The sequence below is a fragment of the Xenopus tropicalis genome, chromosome 3 (genome assembly GCF_000004195.4).
Source record: "Xenopus tropicalis strain Nigerian chromosome 3, UCB_Xtro_10.0, whole genome shotgun sequence".
Classification (NCBI taxonomy): domain Eukaryota; kingdom Metazoa; phylum Chordata; class Amphibia; order Anura; family Pipidae; genus Xenopus; species Xenopus tropicalis.
In genome coordinates this window covers 31,827,843-31,844,965 of record NC_030679.2, presented here as the reverse complement: position 1 = coordinate 31,844,965, position 17,123 = coordinate 31,827,843, and the positions used below count along the sequence as shown (strand labels likewise).

Below are 17,123 nucleotides of genomic sequence, written 5' to 3'. Positions count from 1 at the left end.
TAAAGTGTGAGGCACTTCCAAGATTGTGGATTTTCTGGTGCACATGTATATTATCACTTATTATCGCATCTATGTTGTTTAACGAGGTTTACTTAAAACTAACGCCAGAATGCCAATTTCTATCACCCTCCCTGGAGAGTGGAGTTATATAAAGACATCCCAGAAATGATACAGTAGGGGGGCAGCCCTATAGGCCCACTGCAGCCCAACCAGCAGAGCCTGATGCTATACCCACCAGCAAGCAAGGTGTAAATGCATGGGCAGGAACAGGCGAATACAAGTCAGGAGCAAAGGCTGAGGGTTCCACACACACACCCCCAACAACAGTTTAAGATTATAATGTATAATGTATCTACTATTAAAATGTATAAGGATATTACAAGTTACCGCAAAGTTACATGTCCTGTATGAAAATACTTAGCCTGAAGCCTTGTGTTTCTATATGGTCATGTAACTCCTTGGTGACTTCTACATTTAAAAGGGTATTAGAAGCCAGTTCATGTTTATGTGACCTTTATAAAAACTCTGTGACTTCTAATAGCCTTATTAATTGCTGCAGGGGTACATATTTGACTGTATAAACCGACAAAGCCTCAACCCCCCCCCATTGCATTAGAAGGATCCACCTTTGAGAGCAGATGTCAACTTGCCCTTAAGACACCTGGCTGAATATTTTAGTTAGCATCCTCCCCCTCAGAACTGAACGTGTCTTCTGCATCTGCAGCCTGGGAACCAGACCTTTATGTATATGTCAAACCTAAAATGTGAACTAGAATATGACAATCATTGAAAATCTTAATTACCAGTGTAATTCAATGGAAAACCACCACTAAAGTTATCTACACATTACTCCAATCGCCAAGTCTTCCCTTTGCCCCACTAAGTCGCCTAATTGATCATCATGCATGGGATCTATCATTTAGAAACCCAATATCCAGAAAGTTCTAAAATACTGGAAGACCATCTCCCATAGACTCCATTTTAATCACATCACATTTTTAAAAATGATTTTCTTTTTCTCTGTACAGGTATAGGACCCGTTATCCAGAATGCTCTGGACCAAGGGTATTCCGGATAAGGGGTCTTTCCGTAATTTGGATCTTCATTCCTTAAGTCTACTACAAAAATCAATAAAACATTAAATAAACCCAATAGGATTGTTTTGCATCCAATAAGGATTATTTATATCTTAGATGAGATCAATTACAAGGTACTGTTTTATTATTACAGAGAAAAAGTAAATCAGTTTTATTTGATTAAAAAGGATTCTATGGGAGATGGGCTTTCCGTAATTCTGGATAATGGGTTTCCAGATAAGGGATCCCATACCTGTAATAATAAAACAGTACCTTGTACTTGATCCCAGCTAAGATATAATTATTCCTTGTTGGAGGCAGAACAATCCTATTGGGTTTATTTAATATCTGTATGTGTTTTTATTAAATGTAAGCCGTGGTGATCCAAATTACGGAAAAAACCCTCATCCACATAACCTTAAGCATTCCATATCACATACTTTTGTATTCCTTGAGGCATACTGTTTTCAGTGGGCTAACGGTTAATATTAATCTTTAATATCTAACATACCTACTCTTACACTGCACTCGCAGGAGAACTGCAACATTTTCATATTGTCCCACAAAATCCAGCGCCAAAAAAACCAACAACCTCTAAAACCATGAAGCAAAGAAAGACCTTCCAGTTGTAAAAGGAACATCTGCTATTGATTTCTACATGATCTCGACAGGTTTTAAATGGCCTCTATTTGCTTTCAGATTTGCAGCGGTTTTGTCACATAATAAATTGTGAAAAAATCATATATTGGTGTCAAAAAACACTAACCTAATAAAATCAAATGTTACTAAATGTTTTCCTTATTAGGTTAGAAAATGGTAGGTTCTTAGCAACTTTTCAACTGGTCTTCATTTTTTACTTGAATAATCGCCTTGCTCTCTTGATTTTTTCCAGCTTTCAAATGGGGGTCACTGACCTCAGCAGCCAAAAACGATTGCTCTGTGAGGCTACAATCTTATTGTTATTGTTATTTCCATTGTGCTTGTATACTCTATTTAGCCTTGGAGTGCTCCCACAACCCCCTTCTGTGTATCTATGTATTAATATATTAGAGTTATTTGCAGGAAGAATGGCCAAACTCCCATGTGGGTGCAGCACCCCCTATACCCGTCCCTTTAATGTTGGTCTTATGCCTTTAAAAAATGGGTGTTGGTTAATGGGCAGTCTTCTCCTTTACAAGCCGCAAGCGGGAAGGATTAAGCCTGTAGATCCAAGCTGTGGTCCTGGCAATCTGTCTCTATAAAAGCTGAAGGCATGGGGGTTTACTAAGCCCTTTGACTCAAACCAGCCCCCAGGTCAAGAATGGCAACAGTGCAGGGGAGTGCCAGCCTTCGAAAAATATGACCAGAGGTAAATAGATAGGACCACCATACGGGGTTTACCTTGACATGGTACAGTGGCTTACCAATCTTATGATCATACTTTTGTGACTAAAAACCCCAGTTTGTTGCAAATACATGCACCAGCATAGATCATTTACTTATGAAACAGGGGACCAGGGAATGTGCATTGGTCAATCCCCCTCTCTTCTTTGTATGATTGTTACTTTTGATTACGTAGCTTTTTATACTATTTGCCTCCTATTTATTTTCCAGTCTCTCATTCAAACCACAGCCTGGTTGCTAGGGCAGTTTGGACCCTAGCAACTAGATAGCTGCTAAACTTCCAAACTGGAGAACTGCTGAACAAAAAGCTGAATAATTCAAAAACCACAGAAGATAAAAATTGAGGACGAATTGCAAACTGTCTCGCAATAGCACTCTCTGCATCATAGTTGAAATTAATTTCAACGTGAACTACCCCTATAACTAGGCCTATGGCACACCAGGCATTATGCTGGGGCCTAAAACTCCTAACTCAAGTAACAGCTACAGTTTGACGGTAATAGCAAAAACTGGATTCCCCCTCTCCCTTAATGGCACAGGCGCTCCAGCCTGTAATTCATATTGAACCTGAGGTACCTCTCTGCGTTGCTAGATGATAAAATAGAAAAACATTTATGTATCTGTTACAGCATTAAGTGCAGCTTGGGACAGCACAATGTTATTGTTTGTATTTCCTTTCCTTCTAAAAATGTAAATAAAGAGACATAACAATAAATGCTGAGATGCAGTTAAACCGAGTTGACGTAATTTTGCTCCTGTGTCAGTATCACTTTAATTAGGCTGCTCTGAGAGACAATAGGGTCGCTGTGCTAGAATAAAGCGCATACCCCAGCCCTCCTGCAAGTGCCATATTTTAGACATGAAACTAATGAAGTCTAATGAAACTTTTTTGTCTGCGGCGCTGCCCTCCTGGCTCTATGGGCGCCCAAATCTGCTGGAAGATCAGCACTGCGCCCTTTATTTTGTTTTTTTTATTTTTCTCTCAGTAATTGCCTTCCCTTGCAGTACAGATGTACAGTGCCAACGTACTAAATTCATAAGCCGGTATTAAAATACTGTTAATATTTAATAACTTAAGTAACCACTGCATTCGTTTGTATATATATTCAAACGCTTGGATTTCCTTTAAAGAAAAAAAAAAGGGGGGAGCATTTCAAAGACTCTGATATATTATCCATTTTTCAAAATAATATAGATATCTTTTAAATATTGTAATAAAAACATACTAGCGCCTTTTAAATACACTATTACTTACCAGCCCCTTTTATATTGTACTATCACAGACATTTTTGAATTGGTTTAAAAGCACATCATTCATTATTCAGAGCTCATCTTTGCATATTATTCCAGCTAAAGTCTGCCAGGCTCCCTGTGAAATTGTTCACAAAATTGATAACAGCAGACACACATGCAATAAAGATATAGCCTTGGGCATCCAGGGCCCCCATTATGCAGATCAAGCTGCAATTTTCTCTAACAAAGCTTCCCCTGATTCAAGGCTGACTATAATGTTATTTTTCCTTACAATCCACTAAGTACCAAGTCGAACCCTGGGCTAGAGGCTCTGAAGAATGATGCCTGCAGGCCACGCTATCAGTATTTTCTCTTCCTCTTCCCCACCCACACACACTCTGTCTTTCTCCTTTCATTTACCCTTTCACTCTCCATGGCTGGGACCTTCCTTTCAGAAAGCTGGCACACCAGCTTGCTGGTATCCAGTAAATCCAATTAGCTCCACTCTATAGAAACTCGAACTAATGATCAGTCAGCTTAGACATGCAAGTGGAAACAAATCAAATTAAGACTTTTTGAGCCTCCCAGGCTGCTCCCAGAGCATCACAGAATAATAGACCTGTAATTTCACATGGACCTTGTCATAGGATAGCCTGAAACATGGCACTTACACCACTCACTGAGCGCTTGCTCTTTTCTAAGATCTTTCTTAAATACAAATGAAGTTCCCCTTTATCAGCCAAAACAGCATATCTATTTATCTATATATCTATCTGTCTATCATCTGTTTATCTATTTATATATCTATCTTGGTTACACTATTAATAATAAAATTCATGTAATTACAAATTTAAAAATGGAGGATAAAATACACCTTAATATATAGTGTTCTTAATATTCATTTCTCCACTTTGTAAGCAGGTGCTCTGTTATCCCTGGCAATAATCATCCACCGTTGTAGCTATGGGGGGACATAGAAGAGAACTTTTGGGGGGAACTTATCAGACCCCACCTGTAAAAAAGGGGGAAAAATTATTGCATTAATGATAGATTCCAAAAGAACATGCAAACAAAATTAGCAGAGGAAATAATGGGAATTTCCCCAAAGTAAATACATTTTGTTTTAATTTAGAAAGCAATTCCAGATCCATTTGGAGCTTCCTTCGTTTGCTTTGTGACTATGGCTTTAAAAATATTTCCAAAGAAAAAACTGTAGGAAAAAAAAGAGTATAAAAAGGACTATCACTTTTGAGTAAAAAAAAAAAGTCACAGTAATATCCATGATCTTTGCAGGGAGGCCTTAAATGGATACTAAGCGCTAATAAGTTTTTAGTGAATAAATAGTGCAATATTGTATAAAGCTCTTGCTGCCCTGGGGAAGTGAATTTCCAGTTTCTAATGTCTCATCTTCCTTTTAAAAAAAAAGTAAACAATAAATAGAATAACAACAGCAATGGCTTTGCTTTACGGCAGATATGCTACTTATAAACTGCTGATTCGGGCTAGTATCTCACAAGATACATAACAGGGTGTTGTTACCCTTTATCTAAAGCTCTAAGTCACACAAGCCAGTTGAATTGTAGTTACTGGGTAGTGGAATCATTGCCAAGAATGATTATGGGCCTCTGTTAGCAGCAATATTAAGCACCATAAGTGGATGTTGGCAGGCAGGTTTCACTTTTGTCCCTTCTGCTCCTTTTTGGCCAAGAATTTTACCTATTTACTTTCCTTTATTTAGGTACTGGGGCCTTCCTATTACAAATTTAACTGGTAAACTGGAATAAGAATGCTGTTCCAGTAACACAATAAATAAAACTGGCTTTATGTACATTCAGTTCCACATTCACTAAAGTTGTTTTTTCCTTATAGAAGAAGCCCTCTAATAACAATGTCCTTAGAATCTCTTACTATTTCAGCTGGATGAATAGACAGGCAGAATCTATAAAGGAAGATTTAGTAGCCCTGCAATTGAAAAGCAGCACAGTGGGACAGATAAGAAAGGCAGACATAAATAGCACAAACAAACCTTCAATAATTATTGAAATTATAATGATATTAAAACAAGGCATATTAGGTATCAAAACAAAATCACTGGCAAACCACCCCCACCCCAACATATTAAATTCTGTTCTGCCCTATTCCTCAACCCCTACAAGTCTTTTTTATGCTTTTTGTGTTGTAATAATTCATTATTTGTTGCCAATGCCACATCCCTCAAGTCACAAGCAGGGCTGGTAGCATTCTATCCCATCTCTCAGGGCTGGTAGCATTCTATCCCATCTCTCAGGGCTGGTAGCATTCTATCCCATCTCTCAGGGCTGGTAGCATTCTGTCCCATCTCTCACTTGAGTTTACAAGGGTAGAACAAATGAAAGGAGATTGTATTAAACAGGAATGAGATGATAATGTTGCTATGACATCAGCCATATGAGGACACAGCTCCTATTTTGGACATGGGAAGTTACATTCAGTTATACAATATTCATTTTCTGTATAGGGAACATGAATAAAATATATAATCACCCTATAAAAAAGAAAAACTTTTAATCAATTGTCTTCAATAGCTATAATTCAAATGTAAAAAAGAAAGACTAACCTAGATAAATATAATCATAATAAGATAAATATAATGATAATCATTTGAGCTAGAGTTCTCCCATAAAGGTGCCATGGTGCATCAGGATGGGGCATTTGTGTTTATTTGATTGATTAAAGATTGGAACTTTCATATCAGATTAATAAAAAAAAAAAGAGTGCAAAGCTACTTTATCCAGTGTGGAAAAAAATCTGTAAGTACTTGAAATGTGCATCTAAAAAGGCTTTGCTGTGGGCAGCCATTTCGTTTCAATGACAGCTCCTTTGTTTACCTATTCTTTATAATTCAGCTTTTTGGGTTAAAGTTAATGGCCACTGAAATATGAAATATTCAAAGGCAGAAGTACTTAAGGCTCTCGGCGGCGGATCAAACGTGACACAAAGCTTTTGCGAGGTAATGCATTTGATTCTACATATTATATTACTCGTAAATTCATCTTAAACGCAGATATTGTTACCAAGGTGGATTTTAATTATAGGAGGCTAAGTAAGTCACCTGCGTGTAGGAGCGACTGCACTTTGCGCCGGCAAAAAGGTGCGTGTTTGGGATGGGAAATAAATCCAATAAAAGGGCTAATTGCCTTCCTTTGTGAAATCTGTGGGGCATTTGGGCTAAGTAAAACTTCATGTCACTTTCCTTATTAGCGCCGGGATAACACGCAGTCATAAATGATTCCCTGATCTGCTCTGCTCAAAAGGCTTTTGTCTTAATCTGGTTTTCCAAATTGTCTTTCAGTGTTACCAGAAATTGACTATTTTATCATGTCATCCAGGCGCTAATGCTTTTTGTTGGCAGGAAAGGAGATTTACGGAAAAGGCTATTCTGAAAATTGCCATTTTGCAAGGCTTTTTATGAGGATTTGGATTTCTGCGCTGGACTGATTTGTACTGAGCTGGGGGATATTGTAACAGGGAAATAAATGGCTTTGCGCCTATGCGCCTAATTGCATAAATCCTTATTAAATGTATGGATCTGTGAGATCCACTTTCCCTTCCCCTGGATGTGTGTGTGTTCGTGTGTTCAGCCCAATGCCCCGGTTGGAAATACAAAGGCGCTGTTCTGCTACCGGTGTATATAAGGGATATTTAACACCAAGGCGCTAATACGCTACAATAACATAAATAGGCAATAGGTCACGCTGGTAATAAACGGATTATTTTTGGGGTGTGGGGAAAAAAGTCTGTGCTGCCCCAAATGTCTTGATGAAAAGCGATTTGATCGCTAGAGATGTAACTCGTATTCTGCTGAATGTGGCAGATTCCCAGTGCGCAATGGGCTGTTGCGCCAGGGATGCCCCCCATTTACTGGGGCAAATGCAGCACAAGGAGGGGTAGGTGCAGCCAGTGCGTTGCCCTCAGCCATTTATTTTAATCTACTTTCTAATTCTAGATTCACTAAAAGTCAATATTTCCACAATTTTAAAGGACCATTGTACTGATCCTTAATAAAGCGGGACTATCGACTATCTGTAGTGCATTGTGGGTACAGAAAGATAAAGTATTTTTATTTTCCCTTTAGGAGGTTATTTCCTCTCTAAGCAATACTTAGAACAAAAAGTTCAGTGAATTGGGAGTATTTATCCCAGACAGAATTACTAACCATTCTAAGCGCAATACCTGCAGTCATTCCCACCATTGCTTCTAGCAATCCCTAAATATAGTGTAATGTGTAATATGTAACCATTGCCTTGTACACATGTGACTCTTACTGCTTCCTCTCTGGCAAACAACAGCAGCCCTGTCTTGCTTTATGGCAGAGATGCTAGATATGTTCTCAGGATCGGAACTATGTCCCACTAGTCAATTGTTTTTATCCTAGAGGCTTATTAATATTAATGACACGTGTAATAAATGGGTTTAAGCCTTTCAGTTAATAAAAGATAATAAAAATAAAGATCAGCTGAACCTGTAAGGTGAGGAAAAAGTAACAGTACCAAAGCTAGTGTAAAGAAATTAATAATATTGTGGTAAAAGAGGGCAATAATGTGATGGCAGCATCTCTTTAACTGCCAGTCAGACCAGGGCTTATATAGGAATTTCTAAATTAAAAAGGGTTCAGCCATTGCTGCCAATGGCAGCAATGGCTGAACCCTTTTTTAATTTAGAAATTCCTATATAAGCCCTGGTCTGACAGTTCAGTATCTATAAATGTGTAGTCATTGAAAATTAACTATTTTAATGATTTTTGATAACATTTATTATACACCTTATTTACATTGCTTCTACCCATAGTGCATTGCAATTTGCTGTCACTTTAAATCCCAATCGTGACAATCATCCCCTGCCTACTCCATAGACTCCTGAGTTGTCATCTCTGAGATAATGGGTTCAATTCACTACAGTAGATATTTCCTCCTTTCTAAACGGTAATTTTACTACATTTACCAGACATTTCTACTGATTCACTAAGGAATCATCTGCTATTTTCCTTAGGAAATGATTTCTGCCCATAGTTACAAACTGAAAAATGAATGATATTCTAAGGAGCCAATCATTCACATTGCACAGATGCATTTACATAGGGGTATATAATTGTCTAATTTGGCTTGCATTATTTAGCGTTCAAATCTCTTTAAAAAAACATATGTTTAAGGTTGCTAAATAGAGCAATAAGATCACTTTGAAGGTATCAAGGATAGCTCTTAGCAGTATTACCCTCAAGGCCCAGATTCACTAATGGGTGGTCATCACTGCTTATTTAGGGATTAGAATTGATTTATTGTCTCCGAGATAATTACTAAACTTTCTGCTGTTATTGCGGCTTGGGGAGGAAATGACGCCCAAAAGTTATTATAATGTATTCACTAAACTTCAGAATCTGGTTTAACATCACAAAATAACAGCAGACCTAGTGCAATACAGAAAAACACTGTTGTACTAAAAAAATAATCAATAGGTCATTTCCCAAGTTCATATAATGTACAACTATATGTGCGTCTGGTCAGTGTTATTAGCCCTTTGTATCTATAAACCTATAGAAATAATTATTATTACTTATTTATTTATTTTAGATTTTAACATTTGGTACCCAGAATGCTTTGCAGATACCTGTCTTTTTAAATCTGATTGGAAACAAAAAAAAAATGATTAACTGGTCTATATTTCCACATTTTAAAGAGCCATAGACATTACGCTTTATAAATGTGGAAATATAGACCATTAGTGGATCTCGTCCTATAATGGCTCAGTTAATTGTGAGTTATTACCTCAGAGATAACAGAGATGGCAATTTGGTGCCATGGGCAGAAAATGATTGTCACCATTTATTAATGATTTTTTTTCCCATTATGTATGTACATGATATATACAAAAACACTTTAAAATCGCTGGTAAAATTCTCTATTAAAATGAAGAAAATGTCCTTTTAGCGAACCAAGCCCACAGAAAGTCGAAATAAAATGCAAGATAACAACTTGGAAATTAAATTGGAATTTTCCCATTTTCAGAGTCAACACTGCAACTACATGATGGTAAAAAGGCTTCATGGAAAATTTGTCACAAAGAAACCAAATAGCTTTCCTACCGCCTAAGTATTTGATGCACAAAATACATAAGTTTATCTTATATAATAATAATAATAATATACATAGATACTTACAAGGCTCAAGTGTCTGTAATACTCTGATTTCTCTCTCATCAGCTGCCAATGTACCAGTGTGATAAGGGGACAAAATCTATTTACATTGCAAGTTCATATTACCCAGCACATATTATAGTTGAATAACTTTTCAGAATAGCAATCAGTTTGATTGAGCCAGTGAAGATGGGAGTTTCTGCGTTTTCTGTAGCTTATTATCAATATTAAGCCGAATTTAATATTTAAAAGAAATCAGCTCCATATTGCAATAATGTAAAAGACAAAAACATAGCAAATGATCAATAGAATACAAATTAAATTCCGGTTTCGTTTCCAAGTCGCAAATATAAAATCAGCCCTTACAGATCTATATAAATCGTGATTCCAGGTAATTAACAATGATTTTAAATTGCAACTGTTGTCCCTAAAATAGAAAAAAAAATTTCGCGATTTGTGTAGCGAGTAAAATCGTGTGAATGAGACCTACTAAAGAGTTTTTGGTAAAGTTACATAGGAGCACATCCTAGAGCAGCAGTGTCGTTTAGAGAGGCGGTGATTTGCACTTTCCATAGACTTCATAGAATACACAACTTTATAGAAGAGGAGATTTAGCCGAGATAATAAATGACAGCAGTTAATAGGAGGATCTTCATAACCTAGGCGGAGATGCCATGGCGTTTTAACTCTCTATACAAATGATGGGGCGTTTGTTGTACTTAAAATGCTATAGCCCCTATTATTTCATCTGATAAATTTGACCTATTGTTCGTTTGTTAAAATGATGTCACCTTGGAACAGTCCCTAAGCTCAGATTTCCATGAATTACCCTCTGATGAAACGTCTCGGCCAATGGCAGAGCGGGGGGCTGCTGGAACGAGCCAATCAGCGGGGCGGGAGAGACATTAGCCGCAGAAACTCTCCAGTTCGTACGAAAAAAAAATGCTGACACGTCTCGTATCGGAGAGGAGCAGGTTTGGCAAAGTTTCAGTCTGACAGACACCGGGACCTTCATGGATCTGCTGTGAGGAAGACGAACAGTTACGGGGGAGAGTGATCATTTGAGACAATAAATCTATTGCCAGAGGATGGATCAGCCAACAAGTGCGCAGACCCAGCACCAACACGAACCCATCAGTTTCGGGATTGATCAGATATTAAGCAGTTCCGATCAGGAAAACTCTTCCCAGTCGTCGGCCGCCGCCGCTGTCCGGGGCTCGGAGGGCAGTTACCTGGGGAGCCCAGTGAGTCGCTGCAGTGCCCCGTACTCTGCCCTGTCCGCTTCCTTCCCCGGCATCGGGGCGACCTTCGATGAGTCTGGATCTTACAGTGTCAACCTGAGCCTGGCTCCAGCTGGAGTCATTAGAGTGCCAGCTCATCGGCCCATTCCCGGCGCTGTGCCACCTCCCATCTCCAGCGCCATCCCCGCCATGCCAGCTGTGCCCGGCCTTGGCAGCCTCAACTTCCCCTGGATGGAAAGCAGCAGGCGATTCGTGAAGGAAAGATTAACAGGTAAGTGTCTGCACCCATTGTAATAGCACTAGCACCCATTGTAATAGCACTAGCACCCATTGTAATAGCACTAGCACCCATTGTAATAGCACTAGCACCCATTGTAATAGCACTAGCACCCATTGTAATAGCACTAGATTTGCTACAACTAAACCCACATCCTCCCCAGAACTTACATTCAACTCCATTGATTTGCACTCGTTTCTCCCCTTCCCCATAGTGTCTTGGAAATGATTTCTCCTCTTACTTATTTTCTTATGTCACTTTTTATAAAGCGCTACAAGATCTAGAAACCTTCAGGGCATCGCTAGTTTCTTCTATTTTGTATCTGAATTTATTCCTCAATCTCAATTTGTGTATCACAACCTATTTGAAATAAACTAAAATGAACTTGCATACAATCTTACCAATTTATCGAATTAATTTCTTATTTTTCCTTTTAAACGTTACTTTGTTATGTACCAAACTGTTATTGGCGCTTATATATATATATATATATATATATATATAGTAAGCACAAACAAACCGCACTCACAGGACTTGTATGAAGCACAAAAAATGGTGTTTAATTCAACCTAATTGTGTGTCCTGAAGACTGATTGAGTCTAAGCCTAAACATTGAATTAAACACCATTTTTTGCTTCATACAAGTCCTGCGAGTGTGATTTGTTTGTGTTACTAATTATGTTATGTTAACCACACACCCAGGCTGTACCTAGAGTTCTCTGTGTGGACTTTTAATATTATATATATAAAGGTGAAGACACATGGAGCTACTTTTTCAGGGCTACTAAACTCCAGAAAACTCCCTGCCATAGACAATACTGAGAATTGCCTCTGCTAAAACACACATAGAGACAATTATCAGTAAATGATCAACATTGTCTATTTTAGTAGCTGCTACTAGTAGCTCTGTTTGTCTTCACCCTAATAATCGTTCCTTGTCACTGTATATTTGATAGTTAACGTTACATTCTGATGCCCCCCCTGCAGCTGCAGCAGCCCTGACGCCTTTCACTGTGACCCGCAGAATTGGGCACCCCTATCAGAACCGAACCCCACCCAAGCGCAAAAAGCCTCGTACTTCTTTCTCAAGGGTGCAGATCTGTGAGCTGGAGAAGCGATTTCATCGCCAGAAGTACTTGGCATCTGCGGAAAGAGCAGCTTTAGCCAAATCTCTCAAAATGACAGATGCCCAAGTCAAAACGTGGTTCCAAAACAGGAGGACAAAGTGGAGGTGAGATAAAGTGGCTCCGACTCGCTGAAAGGTGTTGCTTCTCGTCTGTACGCGATTAACCAAATTACATGGAAATAGGATTCATAATACATGTTCTGTGTAATGGTGTCCCTTCTTTCCTACTTGCTGATGGCAGACAAATGGACACAATGGGATATATTGTTATGTCATATATCTTTATTGCAACTCTGTGTCAGATGTATTTATGTTTCCCCCATTCGTGATCTATGTTGGACTTTGTATCCATAGATCTTCCCTTTAGCGCCGCGCTGCTAAAACGTTATATATTGTGAGTGTAGTGATTACATTAGGGCTTATATAAAAAGCACAACTGTCTTATATATTGAATAGATCATATAAATGCGCCACCGTTACCTTCTGCTGCTTCTTTCTTATTCTTGGCAGAGAAAAATAACTTTGATTGCCCCAAATAATTTAGCTGACACCTTTTTGAGGTCTGGATTAAAACAAGGAATTATCGCCCTTTTCTAACAACCGGTCACATGTCATCATTTTAACTGGGGACAAACAACATTAGGCGCATTTTTGGTGACCCTTGCAATAAAATAAATATAGTATAGTAATAAAGTGAAGTATAAAATGTCAATTAAAAGAAACCTTTATACCAATACATTCAATTAAGTTCCCATGGATTTCCTTATGTTCTAACGAAAGATAAAAATCTTCCTTTTACTTTTCTTTGCCGAGCAATGATAAGTAAACGAATTAAGGTACCACTGGATCGTACTTTTAGGTATAAAGAATTTCTGACAGGTGGGTCCTTGTTCTGTATGGTTAATGGTCACTACTAGTCTTCCAGATAAAAGTCCCTACATATAAAATAGTTTGTATAATATTTTTTACTTAGGAGGGCGCTTCCAGTGATATAACGGAAGCAAAATAAAAAAAAACTCGAAAATGTAGAATTTAATTATATTCCACAACAAATGAATTAGAGGTATGTAGCTAAGCATGTATGTGTTATAGTTCAGCTCCATGATGGGCTGTCATTGCTGGTTAAGTGTAGGCTACATTTAAAGCTATGGTATCTATAATATCTTTACTTTTTATTGTTTCCTTTTTACCTTTTTTCCGTTTACGTTTGAGTGTGTGTCTATATATATATATAACACTTTCCCTTTATACCACCGGGCTGTACCATGACATTGCTTTTTGCTGTTTATATCTTTATTTAAAAAAAAAAAAAAAGTTTTTAAAGCTTTGTGATTTGAAGAATTATTTCACTTTTGTGGGTAGAACCACTAAAAAAACATCCCCATGTTATATTAACCCCCAAATTGTTCAGTGATGCGACAGGCGGGCTGTGATGGGCTTCCCTTGGGCACCCAGATGTCATGGATATTTCTCTACTCACCTAAAGGATGAAGTATTTTCTTACATAGAAACACTGCCCGAATTTACATTTTCAGTTGCTGGAAAAGCTGTAAATTCTAATGTAATATTTGCACTTTTTGGCATTGCTGGACCTGCCATTTAATGTGTGTAATACAAAAGTAGTTGGGGGTACTTTGCTTTAGAAATAGACTTGGGGCAAGTTAATTGCTATTGTCAGCCACCCCCTGAATTAATGCTAATAATTGATTAAAAGAAATTATATAACAATATCCCAGTTTACAGCTCAGATCTTTGGGTTTGGACCCTCCATAGCAACAGTTGCGTCGCCTTATACATTTATTTACCCAAAAAGAATATCTGGTGTATCTGCTGGCAGGCCTCAGTGTTCATGTGCTGATACAGGATTTCATTTGCTCTCCCTCTGTAGGAGACAGACAGCAGAAGAGAGAGAAGCCGAGAGGCAGCAGGCGAACAGATTGATGCTACAGCTCCAACACGACGCGTTTCAAAAATCGCTGAGCGATTCGATTCAGCCGGATCCTTTGTGTTTGCACAATTCTTCTCTATTTGCACTTCAAAACTTGCAGCCTTGGGATGAAGAGCAGTCTAAAATCCCCCCAGTTACCTCATTAGTGTAATTAAGCGCATTTTTAGGATGCAAGGGATAAAAAAAACGACTGTACTTTCAGGCTTTGCTGCGCGAACCAAATGAATTTTCCTTTTTTTTTTTAAGGCACTCTTATTTGTTGGAAATAATTCTTCCTATATTGGTTTGTGCTAATGACAGAAGCTTAACTTGCAGCACAAAAACGAATAAAAAGCAATCGACGACCATTTGCACAGGAGGACACGATATGCATCGATTGTGCGTGGGGCCGTTTTGCTTTCTACGATATCGTTCGGCACATTCTATACAAATACCTAGAGGCAACGGATACAATATTGCTCTGTGGCAAAGTATCTACGTGCCTTCCCAAATGGATATTCATCCTAGAAGAGAAACTGAAATAAAGACCAACGGAGCATGACTTGGGTTCCAATGGGACTTACCACCGTTTTGGGGCGCACTGAAGACTGTTTGGGTCCCGTTCGATCTCATCCTAACTGCTGTGCTTGAATTGCATTTATGGGTCCAAAAAGATCTATTTTGAAGAACCAAGATTTAAAAAAAAAAAGGATTCTGTATATAGTAGTTCCACGATCGAATTGTTTTATTCGAGGGCCCTATTCTTTTACCTTTATAAGGGTGGTCGTTGCATTTATCTCTATGCACTTGTCTTTGGGGAAATGTTAAGAAAGAGACGCAGTGATCCACGCAATAAAATGTGCCCCCAAGTAAGAGAACAGATGTAAACGAAGCTGGAATATTCTTTGAAATAAAGGGGAGATTTCGAACCCACCACCCCACTGCAATTCATTAGAGACCCACAGAGCCGACAAAGAGGCATGTTCTTATATTGGCGATTCTGAGGCAGCGATGCAATATAAACGCAGCTGTCGCTAATGTGTAAGATACCTTGTGAATAGATTTAATTTATTAATACACTAAACCCCAAAATATCTTATTAAAAAGAATATAAATATATTGATGTTATATATTTATGTTATTTGAACGTGGCTGGTTAACAGTAGTTGGGGGGGGAGGGAAGTACTGCATTACCTTAGGCTGAATGAAAATGAAATTGTTTGATAAAATATTAAGGAGTTTTAAAATGCCTTTTGTTTGATTTGCTTAAAAAAAAATGCAATGAAATTATTTGGCAGGGGGTCAAAGCATATTTATCTTCCAGACAAAGCGAAAATTATCTTTTTAAAATAAATGATACATCTCTTCTTTCTACATTTTATACCACTGAGTTTCCAGTATTTCCAGGAGTAACTAATTCTGACTCTGATCAAAGAGGGTTTTTTTGAGGAGTTACTAAGTAGGAGCCTTATATTTCATAAAGAGAAGCGAATTGACAGATTTTTATGATTTGCAGCTTCTAAACGTGTAAATAAACAATGTCTTTAACTATGAGGCAGCTGTGTGTCCCGGTGTAAGAGTTCCATGTGAAATATGCCCTTTCCCTTCACATCATATCAGTCTCTAAACTGGGAGAAGCCCTTCCTTCAGTGGGTCATTTATAAACAGGGCATAAAGTGGCAGATAATATCTCTAGCCAGGGATGGCAGATTTATTTCAGGGCCTGATTTCTGAATCACAGTTTGAGCTCCTCATTTGTAAACGGTAATTTTACAGTTTCGGAAAAATGAAGACACATCCAGTGATTCAGTAATTCATTTTATCTGCTGGTGTTTTTCTGTCATATACAGTAGTAATAATGCTTAATACTGAGTAGGCCAAAAAGAGACATTTTAAATGCCCACACACAAACAGTTATGGCTACATGGCAAGAGATAGATGCATAATGCATTCCCTTTTAATTAAACCAATTTCCCCTTTATAATGCTTAATCTGACCTGGTGTTAATATTGCTTAATTAAACAGGTGATTATAGGAGTAATATACATTGTGGAGGTAAAAACACTGAAGACTGGTTTCACTAAAGGAGGCTATTTTCTAACATTTGTAATGTTTTATAAAACAGGGAAATATAGACTAATTCACTGATACAAGCAGGAGTTTTTTTTTCACTACTTATTTCCAGTGTTAATAATGCCTGGAGTCAGTGTCATTAGTTCTGCTATTTAACATGACAGAGACCCCCAATGCAGTGGGCAAAACAGTGAATTGTGTGTATTAAAATAAAAAACTGCTAGTAACAGTCACCCACCATTGCACACATATACAGTATATGGGAGTGTGTGAAATGATTACTTGGTTCCTTGGACAGTATAATGTCAGGTCTGGCCTAGAGTTGGTTTTTGTAGTTAATATCACCTAAGAATAAAGTTTCTAAATAGTCAATAGAGTAATAATATCAAAATTGGAATACTAGGCCAGGAGGTGGCTTCCTGCTCCATAAGGAGACATAAGGAATAAAGGCAGCTAGAACCCTAAAAATGTTCACAGTGACAAGCACTTGCAATGCATTTTCGTCAGTAAATTAAGATTAAAATTATATATGACATTACCATTTAAAGATGAGGCATTTTTAAGATTATTGTAGAGTGACCAGATCACTTGGAAATTCAGGGACACGTCAAAAAAAAA

The 17,123-nt window shown here is 38.0% G+C and overlaps 1 protein-coding gene across 1 annotated transcript; it reads left to right on the top strand.

Moving 5' to 3' along the window:
- The first annotated feature begins 10,925 nt into the window (after positions 1 to 10,925).
- On the top strand, positions 10,926 to 15,804 carry tlx3 (T cell leukemia homeobox 3). The gene is given in 3 exon segments (NM_001015902.2): positions 10,926 to 11,373; positions 12,367 to 12,610; positions 14,394 to 15,804. Coding segments are annotated over 3 exon segments (879 nt in total). The 5' UTR covers positions 10,926 to 10,949; the 3' UTR covers positions 14,605 to 15,804.
- Positions 15,805 to 17,123: the final 1,319 nt, after the last annotated feature.